This window comes from Rutidosis leptorrhynchoides, chromosome 2, assembly GCF_046630445.1.
Source record: "Rutidosis leptorrhynchoides isolate AG116_Rl617_1_P2 chromosome 2, CSIRO_AGI_Rlap_v1, whole genome shotgun sequence".
In the NCBI taxonomy this organism is placed as follows: Eukaryota; Viridiplantae; Streptophyta; class Magnoliopsida; order Asterales; family Asteraceae; genus Rutidosis; species Rutidosis leptorrhynchoides.
This window is the reverse complement of record NC_092334.1, coordinates 591,251,195-591,271,178: the sequence shown is the minus strand read 5'-3', so window position 1 is coordinate 591,271,178 and position 19,984 is coordinate 591,251,195. Positions and strand designations below refer to the sequence as shown.

The 19,984-nt window shown below is 32.7% G+C and overlaps 1 protein-coding gene across 1 annotated transcript; it reads right to left on the bottom strand.

The window, feature by feature from the left end:
- Positions 1-17,958: 17,958 nt before the first annotated feature.
- Positions 17,959-19,543, bottom strand: LOC139893336 (dof zinc finger protein DOF3.7-like). The gene is made up of 2 exons (XM_071876496.1): positions 19,412-19,543; positions 17,959-19,032 (listed from the first exon to the last, which is right to left on the bottom strand). The coding sequence occupies exons 1-2, from the start codon at positions 19,433-19,435 to the stop codon at positions 18,148-18,150; spliced, it is 909 nt and encodes a 302-aa protein (XP_071732597.1). The 5' UTR covers positions 19,436-19,543; the 3' UTR covers positions 17,959-18,147.
- Positions 19,544-19,984: the final 441 nt, after the last annotated feature.

Genomic DNA, 19,984 nt, shown 5'->3' with positions numbered 1-19,984 from the left:
GGTTACAAAGGACGAAATCCCTTATGTAACAGATGCCACAAACATCACACTGGTTTTTGCAATGTGGTGTGCAGCAAATGTAATCGAAGGGGTAATCTTACTGAAGATTGTTGGGTTCCCGTTACAAATACAAATGGCACCAAGACTCCTGCCACCAATGCAAATAGAACTGCCTTGACTACTGTTACTTGTTACAGGTGTGGGAAACAGGGTTACATTAAGATCCAGTGCCCGAATCCAGAGAAGAACAAAGGACCTGCATGTGAAAGAGCGTTTAATATTAATACTAGAGAGGCGTGTGAAGATCCGGAGCTTGTTATGGGTACGTTTACCATTAATAACTTATCATCATCTATTATATTTGATACTGGTGCCTATAGAAGTTACATATATAGAGACTTTTATGCTAAATTGAATTATTCATCATTACCTCTAGATGCTAAGTACATGATTAAGTTAGCTAATGGTAAACTAATGAAAGCCGATAAAATTTGCCGTGATTGTAAAATAAATTTAGCCGGAGAAATTTTTAAAATTGATTTGATACCCGTAGAATTAGGAAGTTTTGATGTAATAGTCGGCATGGACTGGATGTCCAAAATAGGAGCTGAAGTTGTGTGTGCCAAGAAGGCAATTCACATTCCTCGTAAGGATAAAACGTCAGTAATGATTTACGGAGAGAAGGGTAACTCAAACCTAAAACTCATTAGCTGCTTGAAAACCCAAAAGTGCTTGAAGAAAGGATGCTATGCTATCTTAGCACATGTTAATAAAGTCAAAACGAAGGAGAAAGAGAAAAGCATCAACGATGTTCCCGTGGTAAGAGAATTCCTCGAAGTGTTTCCTGAAGAATTACCGGGATTACCTCTGCATAGATCTGTAGAATTTCAAAAAGATCTAGTACCGGGAGCTGCACTGGTGGCTCGTGCTCCGTATAGACTAGCACCATCGGAAATAAAAGAACTACAAAGCCAGTTGCAAGAATTTCTAGATCGTGGATTTATTCGACCGAGTACTTCACCGTGGGGAGCTTCTATTTTATTTGTCAAGAAGAAAGATGGATCCTTCCGAATGTGTATAGATTACCGTGAATTAAACAAGTTAACTATCAAGAATCGGTACCCATTACCGAGAATAAATGACTTGTTTCATCAGCTGCAAGGATCACATGTTTACTCCAAAATCGATCTAAAATCGGGTTATCATCAGTTGCGTGTCAAAGAAGAAGATATTCCGAAAACTGCATTTTGGACACGCTACGGTCATTATGAATTTTTAATCATGCCGTTCGGGCTGACAAACACACCAGCTGTATTCATGGACCTCATGAATCGGGTATGCAGTCCGTATTTGGATAAGTTTGTTATAGTCTTTATTGATGATATTCTTATTTATTCCAAAAATGAACAAGAACATGAGCAACATTTAAGGTTGGTGCTGGAACTGTTGAAGAAAGAACAGTTATACGCAAAGTTTTCTAAGTGCGCCTTTTGGTTAAAGGAAGTACAATTCCTTGGTCACATCGTCAGTAGTGAAGGAATTCAGGTTGATCCAGCCAAGATTGAAGCCATTGAAAAGTAGGAGACCCCAAAGACTCCAATGCAAATACGCCAATTTTTGGGTCTTGCTGGCTATTACAGAAGGTTTATTCAAGATTTTTCTCGGATAGCCAAACCTTTGACAGCATTAACACACAAAGGGAAGAAGTACGAATGGACTTCTGAGCAGGAAGCCGCATTTCAGTTATTGAAGAAGAAGTTAACTACATCGCCTATTCTATTGTTACCAGAAGGAAACGATGATTTTGTAATTTATTGTGACGCTTCGCGATAAGGTTTTGGTCGTGTCCTCATGCAGCGAAAGAAGGTTATTGCATATGCATCCCGACAACTGAAGGTTCATGAATAAAATTATACGACTCATGATTTAGAATTGGGAGCAGTGGTGTTTGCATTAAAGATTTGGAGACACTACTTGTACGGGGTTAAATGTACTGTGTATACCGACCATAAAAGCCTTCAACATATCTTCAACCAAAAACAACTGAATATGAGGCAACGTAGGTGGGTCGAGCTGATAAACGACTATGATTGTGAAATTCGCTATCATCCCGGGAAAGCAAATGTAGTAGCGGATGCTTTAAGCAGGAAGGAAAGAGAGCCTATTCGAGTACGAATAATGAATATGACGATTCGTACAAACCTCACTACACAAATAAAGGAGGCTCAACGAGGATCTCTTACTGAAGAAAACTTTGGAAATGAGATGCTCAAGGGTTTAGACAAGCAACTTGAGATACGAGAACACGGAACCCGGTATTTTAATGGACACATTTGGGTACCGAAGTTTAAAGGGTTAAGAAAATTGGTTTTGGATGAGGCACATAAGACGAGATACTCGATACATTCCGGAGCTGGAAAGATGTATCAAGATCTTAAGGCACACTTTTGGTGGCCAAATTTGAAAGCTGATATTGCAACGTACATCTGAGAATGTTTGACTTGCTCCAAAGTCAAGGCGGAACATCAGAAACCGTCAGGTCTGCTTCAACAACCAGAAATCCCAGAATGGAAATGGGAATGTATTACCATGGATTTCATCACGAAGCTACCAAAGACTGCATGGGGTTACGACACCATTTGGGTAATTGTCGATCGTCTCACCAAATCTGCACATTTCTTACCTATGAAGGAAAGGGATAAGATGGAGAAATTGGTACGATTATGCATGAAGGAAGTTGTTTCAAGACATGGAGTACCTATCTCCATTATATCCGATCGCGACAGTAGATTTACGTCAAGGTTTTGGCAATCACTACATGAAGCTCTAGGGACTCGTCTGGATATGAGCACTGCATATCATCCTCATACCGATGGGCAAAGTGAAAGGACCATTCAGACTCTTGACGACATGCTTAGAGCACGTGTGATCGATTTCGGAAATGGATGGGATAAATATCTACCATTAGCAGAATTCTCATATAACAATAGTTATCATACGAATATTAATGCTGCACCATTCGAAGCACTTTATGGAAGAAAGTGTAGATCCCCTATCTGTTGGAACGAAGTAGGTGACAGATAACTGATTGGTCCCGAGATCATACAGGAGACTACTGAAAAGATTATGCAAATCAAGGAGAGATTGAAGACCGCCCAAAGTCGTCAAAAGAGCTATGCTGATGTTCAAAGGAAGCCGTTATAATTTTAGGTTGATGACATGGTTATGTTAAAGGTGTCACCTTGGAAAGGTGTGATACGCTTTGGTAAGAGGGGTAAATTGAACCCAAGATACGTAGGACCATTCAAGATTATCGAACGTATTGGACCGGTGGCTTATCGAATTAAGCTACCACAACAACTTGCTGGAGTACACAATACCTTTCACGTCTCGAACCAAAGGAAATGCCTTGCAAAAGAAGACCTCACTATTCCTCTTGAAGAAATCCAAATCGATGAGAAACTGCATTTTATAGAAGAACCTGTCGAAATCATGGACCGTGAAGTCAAACAGCTCAAGCAAAGCAACATACCTATAGTTAGGGTTCGTTGGAATGCTCGAAGAGGTCTCGAGTTCACTTGGGAAAGAGAGGACCAGATGAAACAGAAGTATCCACATCTGTTTACAAACACCGCCCATTGAATAGGTACTACTTCAAATTTCGGGACGAAATTTCTTTAACGGGTAGGTACTGTGATGACCCGGATTTTTCCGACTACTTGATTATACTATTTACATGATTTAATAATTTTGACTTAATAAGCAATGAATTTTAATAAGTATTGAACCTCCGGAAAGAATTTTACATAAGCAGTTGACCACCCTTTTATTCTTACGATTTACGAACGTCATAACTTGTATTAATTATATATATATATATATATATATATATATATATATATATATATATATATATATATATATATATATATATATATATATATATTTAACTTGAAAATATGATAATTAAATATCTCATTAAGTATATTAACAAAGTATTATATATATATTTTCATACTACTAATTTAAAGAGTTTTTGAACAATATATATGTTACTATTTAAATAACGTAATTAACTTATGTTAAAATGTATTTACATATAAAGTATTACGAGTCTAAAAACATTCTTACAAGTATTAAATACACTTTATAATATACCAATACATATAAAAGATAGCTATACTCGTATTTTTGTTCAATTTCCTCAAGAATTCTATTCGCATTCATACGGTATTTTTACCCGTATTATACACAGCTTCTAGAAGTATTTACTATTGGTATATACCAATAGAAATCTGCAATTATTTGTGTAATATGTCATCCATGACCTAATCAATTTAATATATCATCCATGACTTAATACATTTTAACTTATCTTAGATATTTTCACTAAAAACAAAATTTTCAAGCCTATAAATAAGCAGCATTTCTAACTCATTTTTACACATTCATTTTCCAAATTCTACTTTCAATTTTCACACACACTTGCAAGAACTCTCTCAAGTTTTGTTCTACTACTTCTTTCCAGCAACTTTACATTCTAAACTTGAGGTAAAAATTCTACTTCAACTCTTGTTCAATTCATATATTTATAACTATCTATATAAGAGTTTATAAACTAGAACATAGTTTAGTTAATTCTAAACTTGTTCGCAAACAAAGTTAATCCTTCTAACTTGAATTTTAAAAACAACTTAACACATGTTTTATATCTATATGATATACTAACTTAATGAGTTAAAACTTGGAAACACGAAGAACACCGTAAAACCGGACATACGCCGTCGTAGTAAAACCGGGGGCTGTTTTGGGTTGGATAATTAAAAACTATCATAATATTTGATTTATAAGTTGTTCTTCTGGGAAAATGATATTTCATATGAACATGATACTATATCCAAAAATCATGGTTAAACTCAAAATTGAAGTATGTTTTTCAAAATGGTCATCAAGATGTCGTTCTTTCGACGGAAATGACTACCTCTTTCAAATATGGATTATAACTTGTAACTCTGACTATAAACCACCACTTTTTCAGTTTAGTTTCACAAATTACAGTTCGTTATGAAACCATAGCAATTTGATTCACTCAAAACGGATTTATAACGAAGAAATTATGGGCAAAACAATATTGGTTAGAAATAGATAATTTGATTACGGAATTAATTCATTAAAATCTATACTAACCATATTCTAGCTAACTTTTCTTGTATTATACATGTATTCTAACATGTCATGGTTACACAATACGTCTGATAAATCAAAAGACACCACATACACAATACGTGTAACTACAATAGCAGTATTGTGGGTTATGATTGAGTCTTATACAACACGTGTATACTATGTACTACTAATTGTGGACTACTAACTGTGGACTACTAATTGTGGACTACTAACGTTGGACTGCTAACTTGACAACTTAAACTTAAACAATTACACGTGATTGAAAATATAAACTTAAACAATCACAAGTGATTGAAAATATAAACTTAAACAATCACACGTGATTGAAAATATAAACTTAAAAAATCACATGTGATTGAAGATATGATATGAATAATAGTTGTATTACATTTTAATATATATATATATATATATATATATATATATATATATATATATATATATATATATATATATATATTTGTTACAGGTTCGTGAATCCAAGGACGACGGCCATATTTTTAATAAGTTGAAAACTTATTATTAATATACTTTTACTACCGTGAGTATATAGTCCCATTTTTAAACTCTAAAAATATTTTGGGATGAGAATACATGCATTTTATGTTTTACGCCATGGACACAAGTACTTAAAATATATTCTACGTTGAGTTGTACCACCTTGCATATCTTCCCTAATAGCTTGGTAACTAATATTTACATGTTATATGAACATGTAAGCGCGAATCCTATTAATAGATCTATCGAGTTTGACAACCCCAACCGGGCTAGTCGCTCTAGTATCGTAAACGGCTGCATAGTACTTCGTTTTTACTACACTTGGTACAGTGTAGGGAGATTTCATGTAACAACCCGTCCTAATCCTCCTGGACGAAGTCATCAACATTTGGTTCCATTGCAATGATCGATTCCAAGATATGTCCTTAACATGAGCAAATGCACAGCGGAAGACTTAATTCGTACCTGAGAATAACATGCTTTAAAACGTCAACATAAAGTTGGTGAGATATATAGGTTTGATGCTAGCAGCGTTATAACTATGGACCACAAGATTTCATATAGTTAAATATTTTAATAAAAATATTCTAAGTGGTTGAGCACTTGGTAACCATACTTAACATTTAATCACGTCGCATATTCCCTTTATTATGCAATCTTACTACACTGTACCAAGTGTAGTCACGAAACGAAGTACTGTGCAACCGTTGAATACTGGTCGTCCAGTCCGGTTGGGGTTGTCAGGCCCGATAGATCTATCAACAGGATTCGCGTTTACAATACCGCTGTAAATAACAGTTACCAAGCTACAGGGAAGTATGCCAGTGGTACAACTCAACGTAGAATATATTTTTCAGTTACTTGTGTCCATAACGTAAAACATAAAATACATGTATTCTCATCCCGAAATATTTAGAGTTTAAAAGTGGGACTATATACTCACCATACTGTATTTTGTAGTAAAATACATATAACACCATTGATCAAGTGTAGGGTTTTGGCCTCAGATTCACGAACCTATATCATTTGTATATTTATATTAAAACATATAACCGTAACCGAATATTTATTAATTGTTATTTTAGTAAGTTATATGCTTCACTAATACTTAATCACCTATATTTATTTTCTATACTTTAGATAAGTAATTAGTATTTATTATGAAAATATCACTAAAATTTTGTTATATGAAATAAATATATTTTTCTTATATATATAATATTTATTTAGTTAGTAAATTAATAATAATAATCTTAATAGTGATAATGGAAATAATAATTTTGATAGTAATAATAGCCGTTTTGTTCGTAGCAATAATAATACCGTATTAATAATGATAACAAAAATAATGTAAATAAAATTATATAAAAATTTATGTTAATAAAAATAATAATAATGATAATAATAATAATTGTATAAATGATACATATAATTATATTTTTAATACTTGTAATAACCTATTGACAATAATAATTAATAATAATAACAATAATAATAATAATGATAATAATGATAATAATAATAATAATAATAATAATAATAATAATAATGGAAATTAAATTGAAAATGGATATACCCTTTAAATAGCTGATCCAAAAAGAATAGCCCATAACCAGGCTCGATCCCCCGACCTTTTGAATATATACCAAACACTCAGACCAGCTGGGCTATTGCCCGTTATCTGTTTAATATCCCTTCTGTTTTCATTAATGTATATCGTTTCTGTTTCCCTTTTATCTTCTCCAAATCCCATCGACCATAACCAAATATATTCATATATACTAATTACCAGGTTGTTTTATATTGTATAACAGAAATAGAAACATTTAAAACGTCTACGAATTATCAAAATAAAATAGGATTTGAACAAATTTTTCCCTTACAGCGACGTTTTTATGAACACATGAACTCAATATGGGTTTTTGAGATTAAGACTGTTTTATAGAAAAGTTACAGAACGAAATATATTTCAAAACACCCCTAAAAACTTTCTGTGTATTCGATTGGACCTAAAACATCGAATTGAAATCGAATTTCATGATGAACAGTTATGTTGACCTTATTTTGACTTCGAAAACTAGAGCTCGATGTAACGATTTTGAATCTGAAACTTTACAGGTAGTTTGAATAGACCATTACTAACACAATAGCATTTTTAGTTTTTGAAATTACTTTCGAAATTGGGTTATGAATAAAAGGTGTATCCAACAGGGAGCCGACGAGTTTTTTTTTTATATGCAGCAATATATCTGTTTAACTTCAAAGAATTAGAACAAGGGACACAGTGTAAAATGGAATGTTGCTTAAACGTTTCTCTCTTTTATATTTTTCTCACCTTCGAATTCTGTGGGAATTTATAGAATGTTAAAATTCAATGGATGTGATAACCTGATTGAATTTTATGATTGTCTGTATTAGATTGGTGGTAGACAAGAAAATCAATCGTGGATACGATTTCAATCCAAGACAAAGACTGTAAACAGAAATCGTACAGATCCAGATTTTATACATTATATAATTAAATTAATATTAATAATTAATTAATAAATATATTAATAATAATAATAATTTTTGTTTTTAAAACAATATTAATAATATTAATATAACAAATCACATGTATTAAATTTTATATCAATGTATTATTATTAAAAATAACAAGTGTTACTATCGTCTACTCAACTAATTTAAACTCATATATATATATATAACATTTATAATCACGTTGTCGAAACATATTGCCAATTATGTATAAATCTAGTATCAATATCTTAATCTTTATTAAAAAGACATCTTAAAAATCATGTTCTATTATATCGAAATTCGTTTTCACACGTTTGAAAAAAAAATAAAATAAAATAAATCATTCAATGATGTTCAGTTCTCCACTAACTTTTGTCTAATCCTCAATAATAGACACATTTATTTTTACTCGCCAATCACGTTATTATTTTCCGAATACCGCCAAAAGAAAAGGGGTTCCTAATTCAAAATGGACTTCTTAAAAGAGACCTTTAAGTCATATCTTATAATCTTGTTGATAACTATAATAAATTTATATTAAACAAAATACGTTCATATAGGGTATTATATATCCAATGCACATAATTGTTTGTGAATCACTAGACATGGTAAAAGGGTAATTGATTATCCGAATATAGATTTCAACCCTCCTAGACTCAACATTACAGATTTTTCTTATCGTGTCGGAAACATATAAAGATTAAGGTTTAAATTTGGTCGGAAAATTTCCGGGTCGTTACAGTACCCACCCGTTAAAGAAATTTCGTCCTCGAAATTTGATGGAGGTTGTCATGGATAACAATAGGAATGTTTTCATGACGAATATGAGGTGATAATGGAGTTTTTATCACCATTGAGTAATGTAGATAAAACGATTCGATCTTGTGAAGCGTACGAGTGAAGCTATCACAAAAGAGTGAAATAAGTAAATATGGAATTGTTTTAATTGATGACGTGGTTAGAATTGATTTCTGGAATTTACGGAAAGGAAATCTTCGTAATAAGATTTAGTTATGCGACGATTTAGGAAATCAAAATCTTCTTTGATTAATGCAATAATCTGTTCCGATTTCTCTGTCGGATATATTGCTATAAATCCACCCCCTTCGTTTCCTTATTCTCTACACCTTCTATTCTTTCTTCCTTTACTCATTCTTAATATGCTCCATCCAATCCTGATTCTTATTATACTTCTAACTTTCATATCTTTCATTCTTCTCTTTCATCTACCGCCAAAAGAATCTATTCACTTTTATGATTTCCTTGGAATTATAATGTTTCTAATTCTCCCGTGTCTTTACGTCGCAATACGTATTGATATGCAGGGTTTGTAGTTTCAGGGTTGTTATTGGGTTTTATGTCTTTCCTTATATTTCGATATTCCTACTTCTGTCTTCCATAATCATTGTCATCCACACCTATTACTCTCTCCCATTTGTTGCAGTTTATACTCAAATTTCTGGTTTGGAGTCTTCATTCTTCGTTTCCTCTTCTTGCGATTAAGCATCTCTTGTAATGGTTCGAATTTCGTAAGTATGAAATTTGGAATGAACATAGCTAATGCTTTTAGAAGGAAATGGTAATGACACGATTTTGATTTGTCAAATTACCAGTATACCTTGGAGAAGACCGAATCATCAAGAAAATATCTTCTTGATATGTTTAGAGATTGGATAGAATGTAAGAGCCGTGTAACATGGCATATGATGATGGTACTGTAAATCATCACATTTCATTAGAAACTCAACATGACTTACTGTAATATAATGAAGTTGATCAAGTTTCATTATATTATACTAATTCATGCATTAGTTCCCAACACTACTTCAAAACATTCTTATCTTTAATTTCGAAGATTTCAGGATTTAGAAATTAACATAGTTTCTTTTATTTTGTAACGCAGATATTACGGAGAAATAAATGATTTCAGATAAGGTTAGTTGTAAAAATATCTTCAGAAATATTGAGGATATTTATAATGAAAGATATGATAATATCTTGGAATTTCTAATGTCGAAGGATGATGGTGAAGATTGACCCGTAAGGGTTTAGATTCGGAAGCAAGGTGTTCGCTAAAGATTTCCTTAGATACAGAATCATTTGGATTCTTTTGAATATAGGGTTTGATCCTTGTATTTGTTCCTTGTTTCCTTCGTGGTGCGCTCAATTCGATTTTTAGTACCAAACTTTCTATCGAGCGTTCCTAACACTTCCTTCTTTTATCATTAACTTTTGGTCATTAAGACCATCTACAACATGCTGCTTCATCAACATTTTTAAAGTTATCGGATATGGGTCATCGGTTATCAAACCAAGATGGTTTCAGGAGAATTGTATTTTTAGATGATTAAACGCTGATGGTAATATGATGAGATATAAAAGGTTTTCCGGTAACGATGGCGAAAGAGCAACGTATATATATCGAGGTTATACTAAGAGTAATCTTACTGAGAAGTCGAAGTGGAGCTGTGACAAAATTAGCTTCTTGAAAAGGAATCGTATGGTTGTTTTTGGCTAATGAATGATAAAGAATTCAACGCGGATATGTTTTAACTATAACTTCAGTTTCGAAAGTTTTTCAGGTGCATAACTGTATGCATAAATCTTTCTTCCGTAGACGAGGTGCGGCTGGTCCAACTTCTCGATCGAGACGTTTTCAAGAATCATGAAAAGTTGTGAATGCGAATTGTAATTGTCGAGGTACAAAGGAGGTTTAAGATGAAATCAAGTGGCAAACTTGAAGAATTGTTTAGTTTCATATGTTATAATCAATATTTTAATTCATTTTAATTGTCCAAAGTTAGCAGTTCAATAATTCAATGGTCCAATAATTCATATATAACTTAATATATAATATTCGAATTAAATAATACGTATCGTGACCCGTGTACCGGTCTCGGTGTCGATCACAACTCAAAGTATATATATATTTTGGAATCAACTCCGACCCTGTATAGCCAACTCCCACCTTCACATATAGAGTGTCTACGGTTGTTCCGAAATATATATATAGATGGGTCGATATGATAAGTCGAAACCTTGCATACGTGTCCCGTTATTTAAAGTGCGTAAAAGTAAATAACAGAAATTAAATGACGATAAATAAAATTACGAGAATGTAAATTGCGATAAATTAAATGTTAATCAGTTAGCTGGGAACAGTTAGCCGGAACAGTTAGCGTGTAATCTTAACCAAATTTCAATTAGTTAATTCGTCTGTTTCTAACACTTTTTATTTTGTCCAATATTTTTCTTCGTTATGCCACTTGTTGGATTCTGATAGGTCAAAATCCAAATATGAAATCTGAACAGAAATGATTATTTATGGTGAACGGATACGTATATCGATGGTTGTAAATGACCGTTGAATCAGATTCGAAGAATGTACAGTGTAACTTATTAATGTGAATTCTAAATATTCCTCGGGTACTACCCACCCGTTAAAATATTTTTATCATTAACAGTTTGTACAAAAGAATTTTTAATTACAATCTTTATGGAAATATACTTGCATATATATTTTCATCGGATGTAATCATTGATTTAATGAGTCAATAAGATATTATACTCATTTGATTTATTGTTAGCACTTGATTACATGATCTCTAAAACATTAGAGATTACATAATTGCCATGTCGAACAAGGATAAATGAGGTAGAACGATACGTAAAGCAAAGATAATCGATGTAGAACGATATGTAGAACGAAGATAAAGTAGATAGAACGATACGTAAAACGATGATTAGGCTCGAGGTACAGAATGAGATGTTGAGGCAGGTGATGTTGAAACTTGGGTTGTTGGTGGTACTGGTGTTGATGTTGGTGCCGGTGATGTTGTTAGAGCTGTTAAGTTTTGCACCATATTCTCCAAAACTACTACTCGAGCGCGAAGTTCGTTGACTTCTTCTACTAACCCTGGCCGGTTATTAGTGTGAGATGGAGGTTGGATATCTTTTCTAGTTCCATTAATGGTAGCCTCAAGACGAAAAATTCTTGCAACGAGGGTATAAACAGTATTGCGAACAGGCTCGCCGGTGAGCGGGTCGAGTACTCCGACATTAGGCGGTAGTTTCGGCTCATGATATGGAGTACCTTCTTCATTTCTCCATAGAGTAAGTATTTTGCGAACCCATCCCCACTTTCTAAAGAAATCATGGTAGTTGATCGGTTGGTGAGCTCCCGTCACACTATCTTCGGAGTCAGAGGAACTTTGTCGATTCGTGGAGGCCATCGTACGCGATCACAGAAAGATTTTTGGTGGTATGAAAAGCTTAGTGAGAGCAATGAGAGTTGGATGGTATACTTAATGCATAATATGCATAAATATATATAGTACCAGGATCCCTTATATTACGGAGAAATTTACGGAAAATATTAGGCAAAGTTTACCGTAATAGATACGCTAGGATATGAATTTGTCTATACATTATCAATGCAGTAAATGCAATAAGACGTGTCTAGACTTAAGCAGGCAATTCCTATAGATGATAAGCAGATAATTTCCGACTAGGAATGATAAGCAAAACTTTTTATTATGCAGACACGGTCAAAGTCCAGACTTACTAATGTATCCTAACAATTACCAGTTAGACACACTAATGCAAGGCCTGGTTCACTAAGACCACCGCTCTGATACCAACTGTAACAACCCGTCCTAATCCTCCTGGACGAAGTCATCAACATTTGGTTCCATTGCAATGATCGATTCCAAGATATGTCCTTAACATGAGCAAATGCACAGCGGAAGACTTAATTCGTACCTGAGAATAACATGCTTTAAAACGTCAACATAAAGTTGGTGAGATATATAGGTTTGATGCTAGCAGCGTTATAACTATGGACCACAAGATTTCATATAGTTAAATATTTTAATAAAAATATTCTAAGTGGTTGAGCACTTGGTAACCATACTTAACATTTAATCACGTCGCATATTCCCTTTATTATGCAATCTTACTACACTGTACCAAGTGTAGTCACGAAACGAAGTACTGTGCAACCGTTGAATACTGGTCGTCCAGTCCGGTTGGGGTTGTCAGGCCCGATAGATCTATCAACAGGATTCGCGTTTACAATACCGCTGTAAATAACAGTTACCAAGCTACAGGGAAGTATGCCAGTGGTACAACTCAACGTAGAATATATTTTTCAGTTACTTGTGTCCATAACGTAAAACATAAAATACATGTATTCTCATCCCGAAATATTTAGAGTTTAAAAGTGGGACTATATACTCACCATACTGTATTTTGTAGTAAAATACATATAACACCATTGATCAAGTGTAGGGTTTTGGCCTCAGATTCACGAACCTATATCATTTGTATATTTATATTAAAACATATAACCGTAACCGAATATTTATTAATTGTTATTTTAGTAAGTTATATGCTTCACTAATACTTAATCACCTATATTTATTTTCTATACTTTAGATAAGTAATTAGTATTTATTATGAAAATATCACTAAAATTTTGTTATATGAAATAAATATATTTTTCTTATATATATAATATTTATTTAGTTAGTAAATTAATAATAATAATCTTAATAGTGATAATGGAAATAATAATTTTGATAGTAATAATAGCCGTTTTGTTCGTAGCAATAATAATACCGTATTAATAATGATAACAAAAATAATGTAAATAAAATTATATAAAAATTTATGTTAATAAAAATAATAATAATGATAATAATAATAATTGTATAAATGATACATATAATTATATTTTTAATACTTGTAATAACCTATTGACAATAATAATTAATAATAATAACAATAATAATAATAATGATAATAATGATAATAATAATAATAATAATAATAATAATAATAATAATGGAAATTAAATTGAAAATGGATATACCCTTTAAATAGCTGATCCAAAAAGAATAGCCCATAACCAGGCTCGATCCCCCGACCTTTTGAATATATACCAAACACTCAGACCAGCTGGGCTATTGCCCGTTATCTGTTTAATATCCCTTCTGTTTTCATTAATGTATATCGTTTCTGTTTCCCTTTTATCTTCTCCAAATCCCATCGACCATAACCAAATATATTCATATATACTAATTACCAGGTTGTTTTATATTGTATAACAGAAATAGAAACATTTAAAACGTCTACGAATTATCAAAATAAAATAGGATTTGAACAAATTTTTCCCTTACAGCGACGTTTTTATGAACACATGAACTCAATATGGGTTTTTGAGATTAAGACTGTTTTATAGAAAAGTTACAGAACGAAATATATTTCAAAACACCCCTAAAAACTTTCTGTGTATTCGATTGGACCTAAAACATCGAATTGAAATCGAATTTCATGATGAACAGTTATGTTGACCTTATTTTGACTTCGAAAACTAGAGCTCGATGTAACGATTTTGAATCTGAAACTTTACAGGTAGTTTGAATAGACCATTACTAACACAATAGCATTTTTAGTTTTTGAAATTACTTTCGAAATTGGGTTATGAATAAAAGGTGTATCCAACAGGGAGCCGACGAGTTTTTTTTTTATATGCAGCAATATATCTGTTTAACTTCAAAGAATTAGAACAAGGGACACAGTGTAAAATGGAATGTTGCTTAAACGTTTCTCTCTTTTATATTTTTCTCACCTTCGAATTCTGTGGGAATTTATAGAATGTTAAAATTCAATGGATGTGATAACCTGATTGAATTTTATGATTGTCTGTATTAGATTGGTGGTAGACAAGAAAATCAATCGTGGATACGATTTCAATCCAAGACAAAGACTGTAAACAGAAATCGTACAGATCCAGATTTTATACATTATATAATTAAATTAATATTAATAATTAATTAATAAATATATTAATAATAATAATAATTTTTGTTTTTAAAACAATATTAATAATATTAATATAACAAATCACATGTATTAAATTTTATATCAATGTATTATTATTAAAAATAACAAGTGTTACTATCGTCTACTCAACTAATTTAAACTCATATATATATATATAACATTTATAATCACGTTGTCGAAACATATTGCCAATTATGTATAAATCTAGTATCAATATCTTAATCTTTATTAAAAAGACATCTTAAAAATCATGTTCTATTATATCGAAATTCGTTTTCACACGTTTGAAAAAAAAATAAAATAAAATAAATCATTCAATGATGTTCAGTTCTCCACTAACTTTTGTCTAATCCTCAATAATAGACACATTTATTTTTACTCGCCAATCACGTTATTATTTTCCGAATACCGCCAAAAGAAAAGGGGTTCCTAATTCAAAATGGACTTCTTAAAAGAGACCTTTAAGTCATATCTTATAATCTTGTTGATAACTATAATAAATTTATATTAAACAAAATACGTTCATATAGGGTATTATATATCCAATGCACATAATTGTTTGTGAATCACTAGACATGGTAAAAGGGTAATTGATTATCCGAATATAGATTTCAACCCTCCTAGACTCAACATTACAGATTTTTCTTATCGTGTCGGAAACATATAAAGATTAAGGTTTAAATTTGGTCGGAAAATTTCCGGGTCGTTACATTTCATAATAAAAGGGAATATGTCACATTAATGGTTAAGTATGATTACCGAAGCGCTCAACAACTTATAGAATATCTTTATTGAAATATTTATAACTATGAAATCTTGTGGTCTATATTTATATTGATGCTAGCTTTAAACCTATATATCTCACCAACCATTGTGTTGACTGTTTAAGCATGTTTATTCTCAGGTCCTTAAGAAAGTCTTTCGCTGTCGCATTATCTGAGCAAGCTGTGCATGGAGTCTCATGCTTTTGTTTAAATGAAGTGTTGCATTCAATAAAACCTTTGTCATGTATTATATTCGACTGTTATGTCACATGTGTAGTATTTGGAAACTGACGTATCATGGGGATTATTTCTTAAATAATCGCCCACTTGTTAAAAACATGCATTATGTAAAATAATGGCGTGCTTTTCATGATACGAATGCAATATTTTCTAAAAACGTATCATATAGAGGTCAAATACCTCGTTATGGGACCAATGAATAACGTACTGCGTTTATAGTAATATGGACGAGTCGTTTCAAGAAATCTCTCCTTCGTTTCCGAAAACGCTGCAGAGCATGTCTCTTGTACACCTTTCTAAACGACCAAAGAAAATAGTAGAACCAGTACCACAATTATCCAGGACATCCGAAGGAGAAGGGCCATGATTAATCGTCGGAAGAGGACCATCCGCAACCATCGTGGGATCACCATTGGCATTGTCGAAACTACCCAAAGCAACATTGTCGGAAACAAATCCATCGCCAAGGGTGTAAGGAAACTCAGGGATGGTTGCGTGATTACGAACATTATGCTGGGAGTCCCAAAAAGAAAAAGGGTATCCGAATTTGGGCATAATATTGGCAAAGAAAAAGGCAAATCAGGAGAACCATGCGACATTTAAAAGGAAAGAAAACGATGAGAGTACACAAAGAAGTAAAATCGAAAGTGAGTATGTAGATGAGGAAATTGAAGAAAATGAGTAATTACGGTGACGATCGGAGAGAACGAATGGAGTGGCGAAGCGGTGGTGATAGGTGAAAAGAGGAAAAAACCGGTGGACTCATGTTACAAGGTTGGGAGGATTTCAGAACTTTTTGAAATTTTTAAGCCCTTTGTCATTGATTGAATGAGTTGTTTTAGGTAATAGGATTTTTTAAAATTTTTAAGCCTTTGTCATTGATTGAATGAGTTGTTTTAGGTAATAGGAATTTATTATGAAGAAATTTGAATATGTGTTAAGACCACTCCCTATAGTTCCATTACCCGTAGTTACCCGCTCATTACCCGTAATTACCCGTAATGAACCATAGGCACGGCTTAGTTACCCGCGTTAGTTACCCGCACTCACCATGGATTTAATGGAAGAGTTTTGGTTAGTTATAGGAATTGTGAGTCCCAGTGGCTTTTTATTGTTGGATTTAATGCTTTATTGCTTGTACGTTGTATATTAAGAGGAGTATTGTTTTAGCCATGATAGGGAGTGTTTAGTTATGAATTAGTTATTGAATATTGGTGTTGATGTGGCGCTGATGTGGAATGTTAAGAGGATGAATAGTTTAGTTACGATAGGGAGTGGCCTAAATGTTACATTTTCAATTATAAAAAAGGTTTAATTGAAAATTAAGTGATTTTTTATTGTTATTTAAGGGACAATATTTTTTAAATAAATCAAAATATATACTAAGGTAGTAAGTTATTTTGAAACAGATGAAGTATTTTTTGTGTATATATTATAAAACTGGGGTGGTATAAGGATCACACGTTTAAAGTAATTAATTAATGTTTAGTAGAAAATTATTTTTATTTTTCACATTACTTATCTAAAAGTTATTAATTTAAACTGTTAGAAATTACAATTACAACATTACAACAAAGCTTCATATAAGAAAATAAATAAACATAAACATACATATAAAAATAAAAAGTTCAAATGCTTCAAGGTTAATACCACATGCATTAGAATATGAACTTAAGTATCAATAAAGTAGCCGAATATGATAAAGTGGTGTAGCATGTGCATCATGGATCATACCTCTAGCAAATTGTCGCAACTTCATCTTCTAATTTGCTTCACGAAATAAAGTGCTCTACAAGCTGTGCTTCCAATGGTTGCAAGAATCGTGTAATGACATATACACCACTATATATGAGGATCATGATATATAATAATTATATATATACAAACGCATATATGTCTTTATAAAAAAAATTGAACTACATGAATACAATCTACTTTGTAAATTACATGCATCTACTAAATATTAAATAACTAATCCACCCACAATTTCTAAAGTTCAAAAAACAATTAAAAAACAAGAAAAGTAAGTAAAACTTGAGCTCAAATTCATAAACTTTTTCCTGATATTGATCGTTTACAATATATTTACCATTTACCATGATCCTGATCCTCCTAACCCTCCAGTACCCCAATAGCCACTTGAAGATTCTCCTTGCCCTCTAGTTGCATCAATCAATTGATCACTATTTGAGGTTGAAATTTGCTTCAAATCTTGAAAAGGGAATAAAATCTTTGCATTTGAACTTGTACCACCAGTTGTAGTTATAGTACTCATAGTGCTTTGATGATTAGCTACCCCACTTCCTCCTTGTAGATGATGATAACTTCCACCATCTTCAAACCCATGATCAACAGAAAAATTCAAACTTGCAGGATGAGAATTATTCATGATCATGGTGTTTGGTATTGAGTTCATCATCACATTTCTTGGATCACCAAATCCACTTTTCAAGAACTCCATAGCTGAAAACTGTGAGGAACTTGTGGTTGTAGTTGAGTTTGTAGTGTGATTATTGTAGGGTAAGTTGCCAAATTGAAGAGAAATATTTGCATACCCACCTAGGTTTAGGTCTTGACCATGGACTTGACTTTGACCTTGACCTTGGATAATAGTTTTGTTAGGGTTTTGTGTGATAAAGGATGTTCCTTGTGGGGCCATCATCATGTGGTGATGAATATTGTTGTTGCATATTGAACCCGGCGGTGGTGCTGGTGGTGGTGCTTGTGGTGGTGCTTGTGATGATGATGATCGTTTGTTCCGCCGTGAGCCGCCACCCACCGGAACATTTCTAAGTGATCCACCGTTGGTCCAATACCTTCTACATGTCTTGCAAAAGTATCTTGGTTGAGAGAGACTATAATTGTTGTAGTAGCAAAACTTTGTATGTGAAGAATTACATCTTGGACAGTTCAAAGCTTGTGGCTTTTGTGGTCTAATATTTTTCTTTTCTTCCATTGATTTGCCAACTCCCAAACCCTGAAAAGTTCAAAAGAAAAAAGAAAAAGAGAACCACATGACTCCATGCTATCAAATCCAAATCAATATGTCTCAAAAAGAAAAGCTTTTTTTAGGTCAATATATATTTGGTGGGAATTTAAAAGGTAAAGTAAAGAAAGTGAAGTAAGTATTATACTTTCAAGAACAAACAGACTAACAATTGATTTGGGTTTAGTGGTTAAGTTAACAACAACAACATCATCATCATCTCTTTCAAAAGTACAAACAACAAAACCATCATCAAAAGCAAGAGCTTTTTCAAAACCCTAGATAAAAAGTTTTGTTTTCTTATAATAATAAAGCTAAACATATATATGCATGTCTTTATATAATTGAATTGATATTAGGATTATGTTACCTCAGACCACTGAGCAGCATCCATTAGATGATCTCAAGGAAAAAAAGAAAAAGAAAAAAGGGAAAGTTTGTGGAGATGTTGAGAGAGAATGAGAAAAAGGAGACTACACCCACACCCACCCACTTTTGGGAGATTAGAGGTGGTCATAAAGCAAGAAAGACACTGGTACAGGTGCGGTTTGGCTCACTCAACTCACTTATTTTATGTTTTACTGTGCGGATCTTTGTCTTAATTCATCTCCCACTATATATTAAAATATTAATATATAAAAATATATATAAACCCGTATAGCTCATGTGATGGTGACATGTCTCTCTCAAAGTTAGGAGTTCGACTCCCGTAGGGAGCAACATTGTACACAAGGTTGTCCCTTAACCCTTGAATTTCACCCGAGGGTGCCTTCCGAGCGTCGCGTTGCTGGGGCAGTTGTTGGTGCATAATTGTTAAATCCCTAGTTCTGTTATTGTTAACGAACATTTCAATATGTAATCATAAACATTGTGACTATTGAATCTTTTTTAATGTACGTAATCGTTTAAGTCAATAGTTAAATTGACCAGACAGTCGACCAAC

Coding starts and splice junctions, on each gene's coding strand:
- LOC139893336 (XM_071876496.1), bottom strand. CDS start 19,435: ATGGATGCTGCTCAGTGGTCTGAG. Junction 19,033..19,411: donor ATGCTGCTCAGTGGTCTGAG/GTAACATAATCC, acceptor TGAACTTTTCAG/GGTTTGGGAGTTGGCAAATC.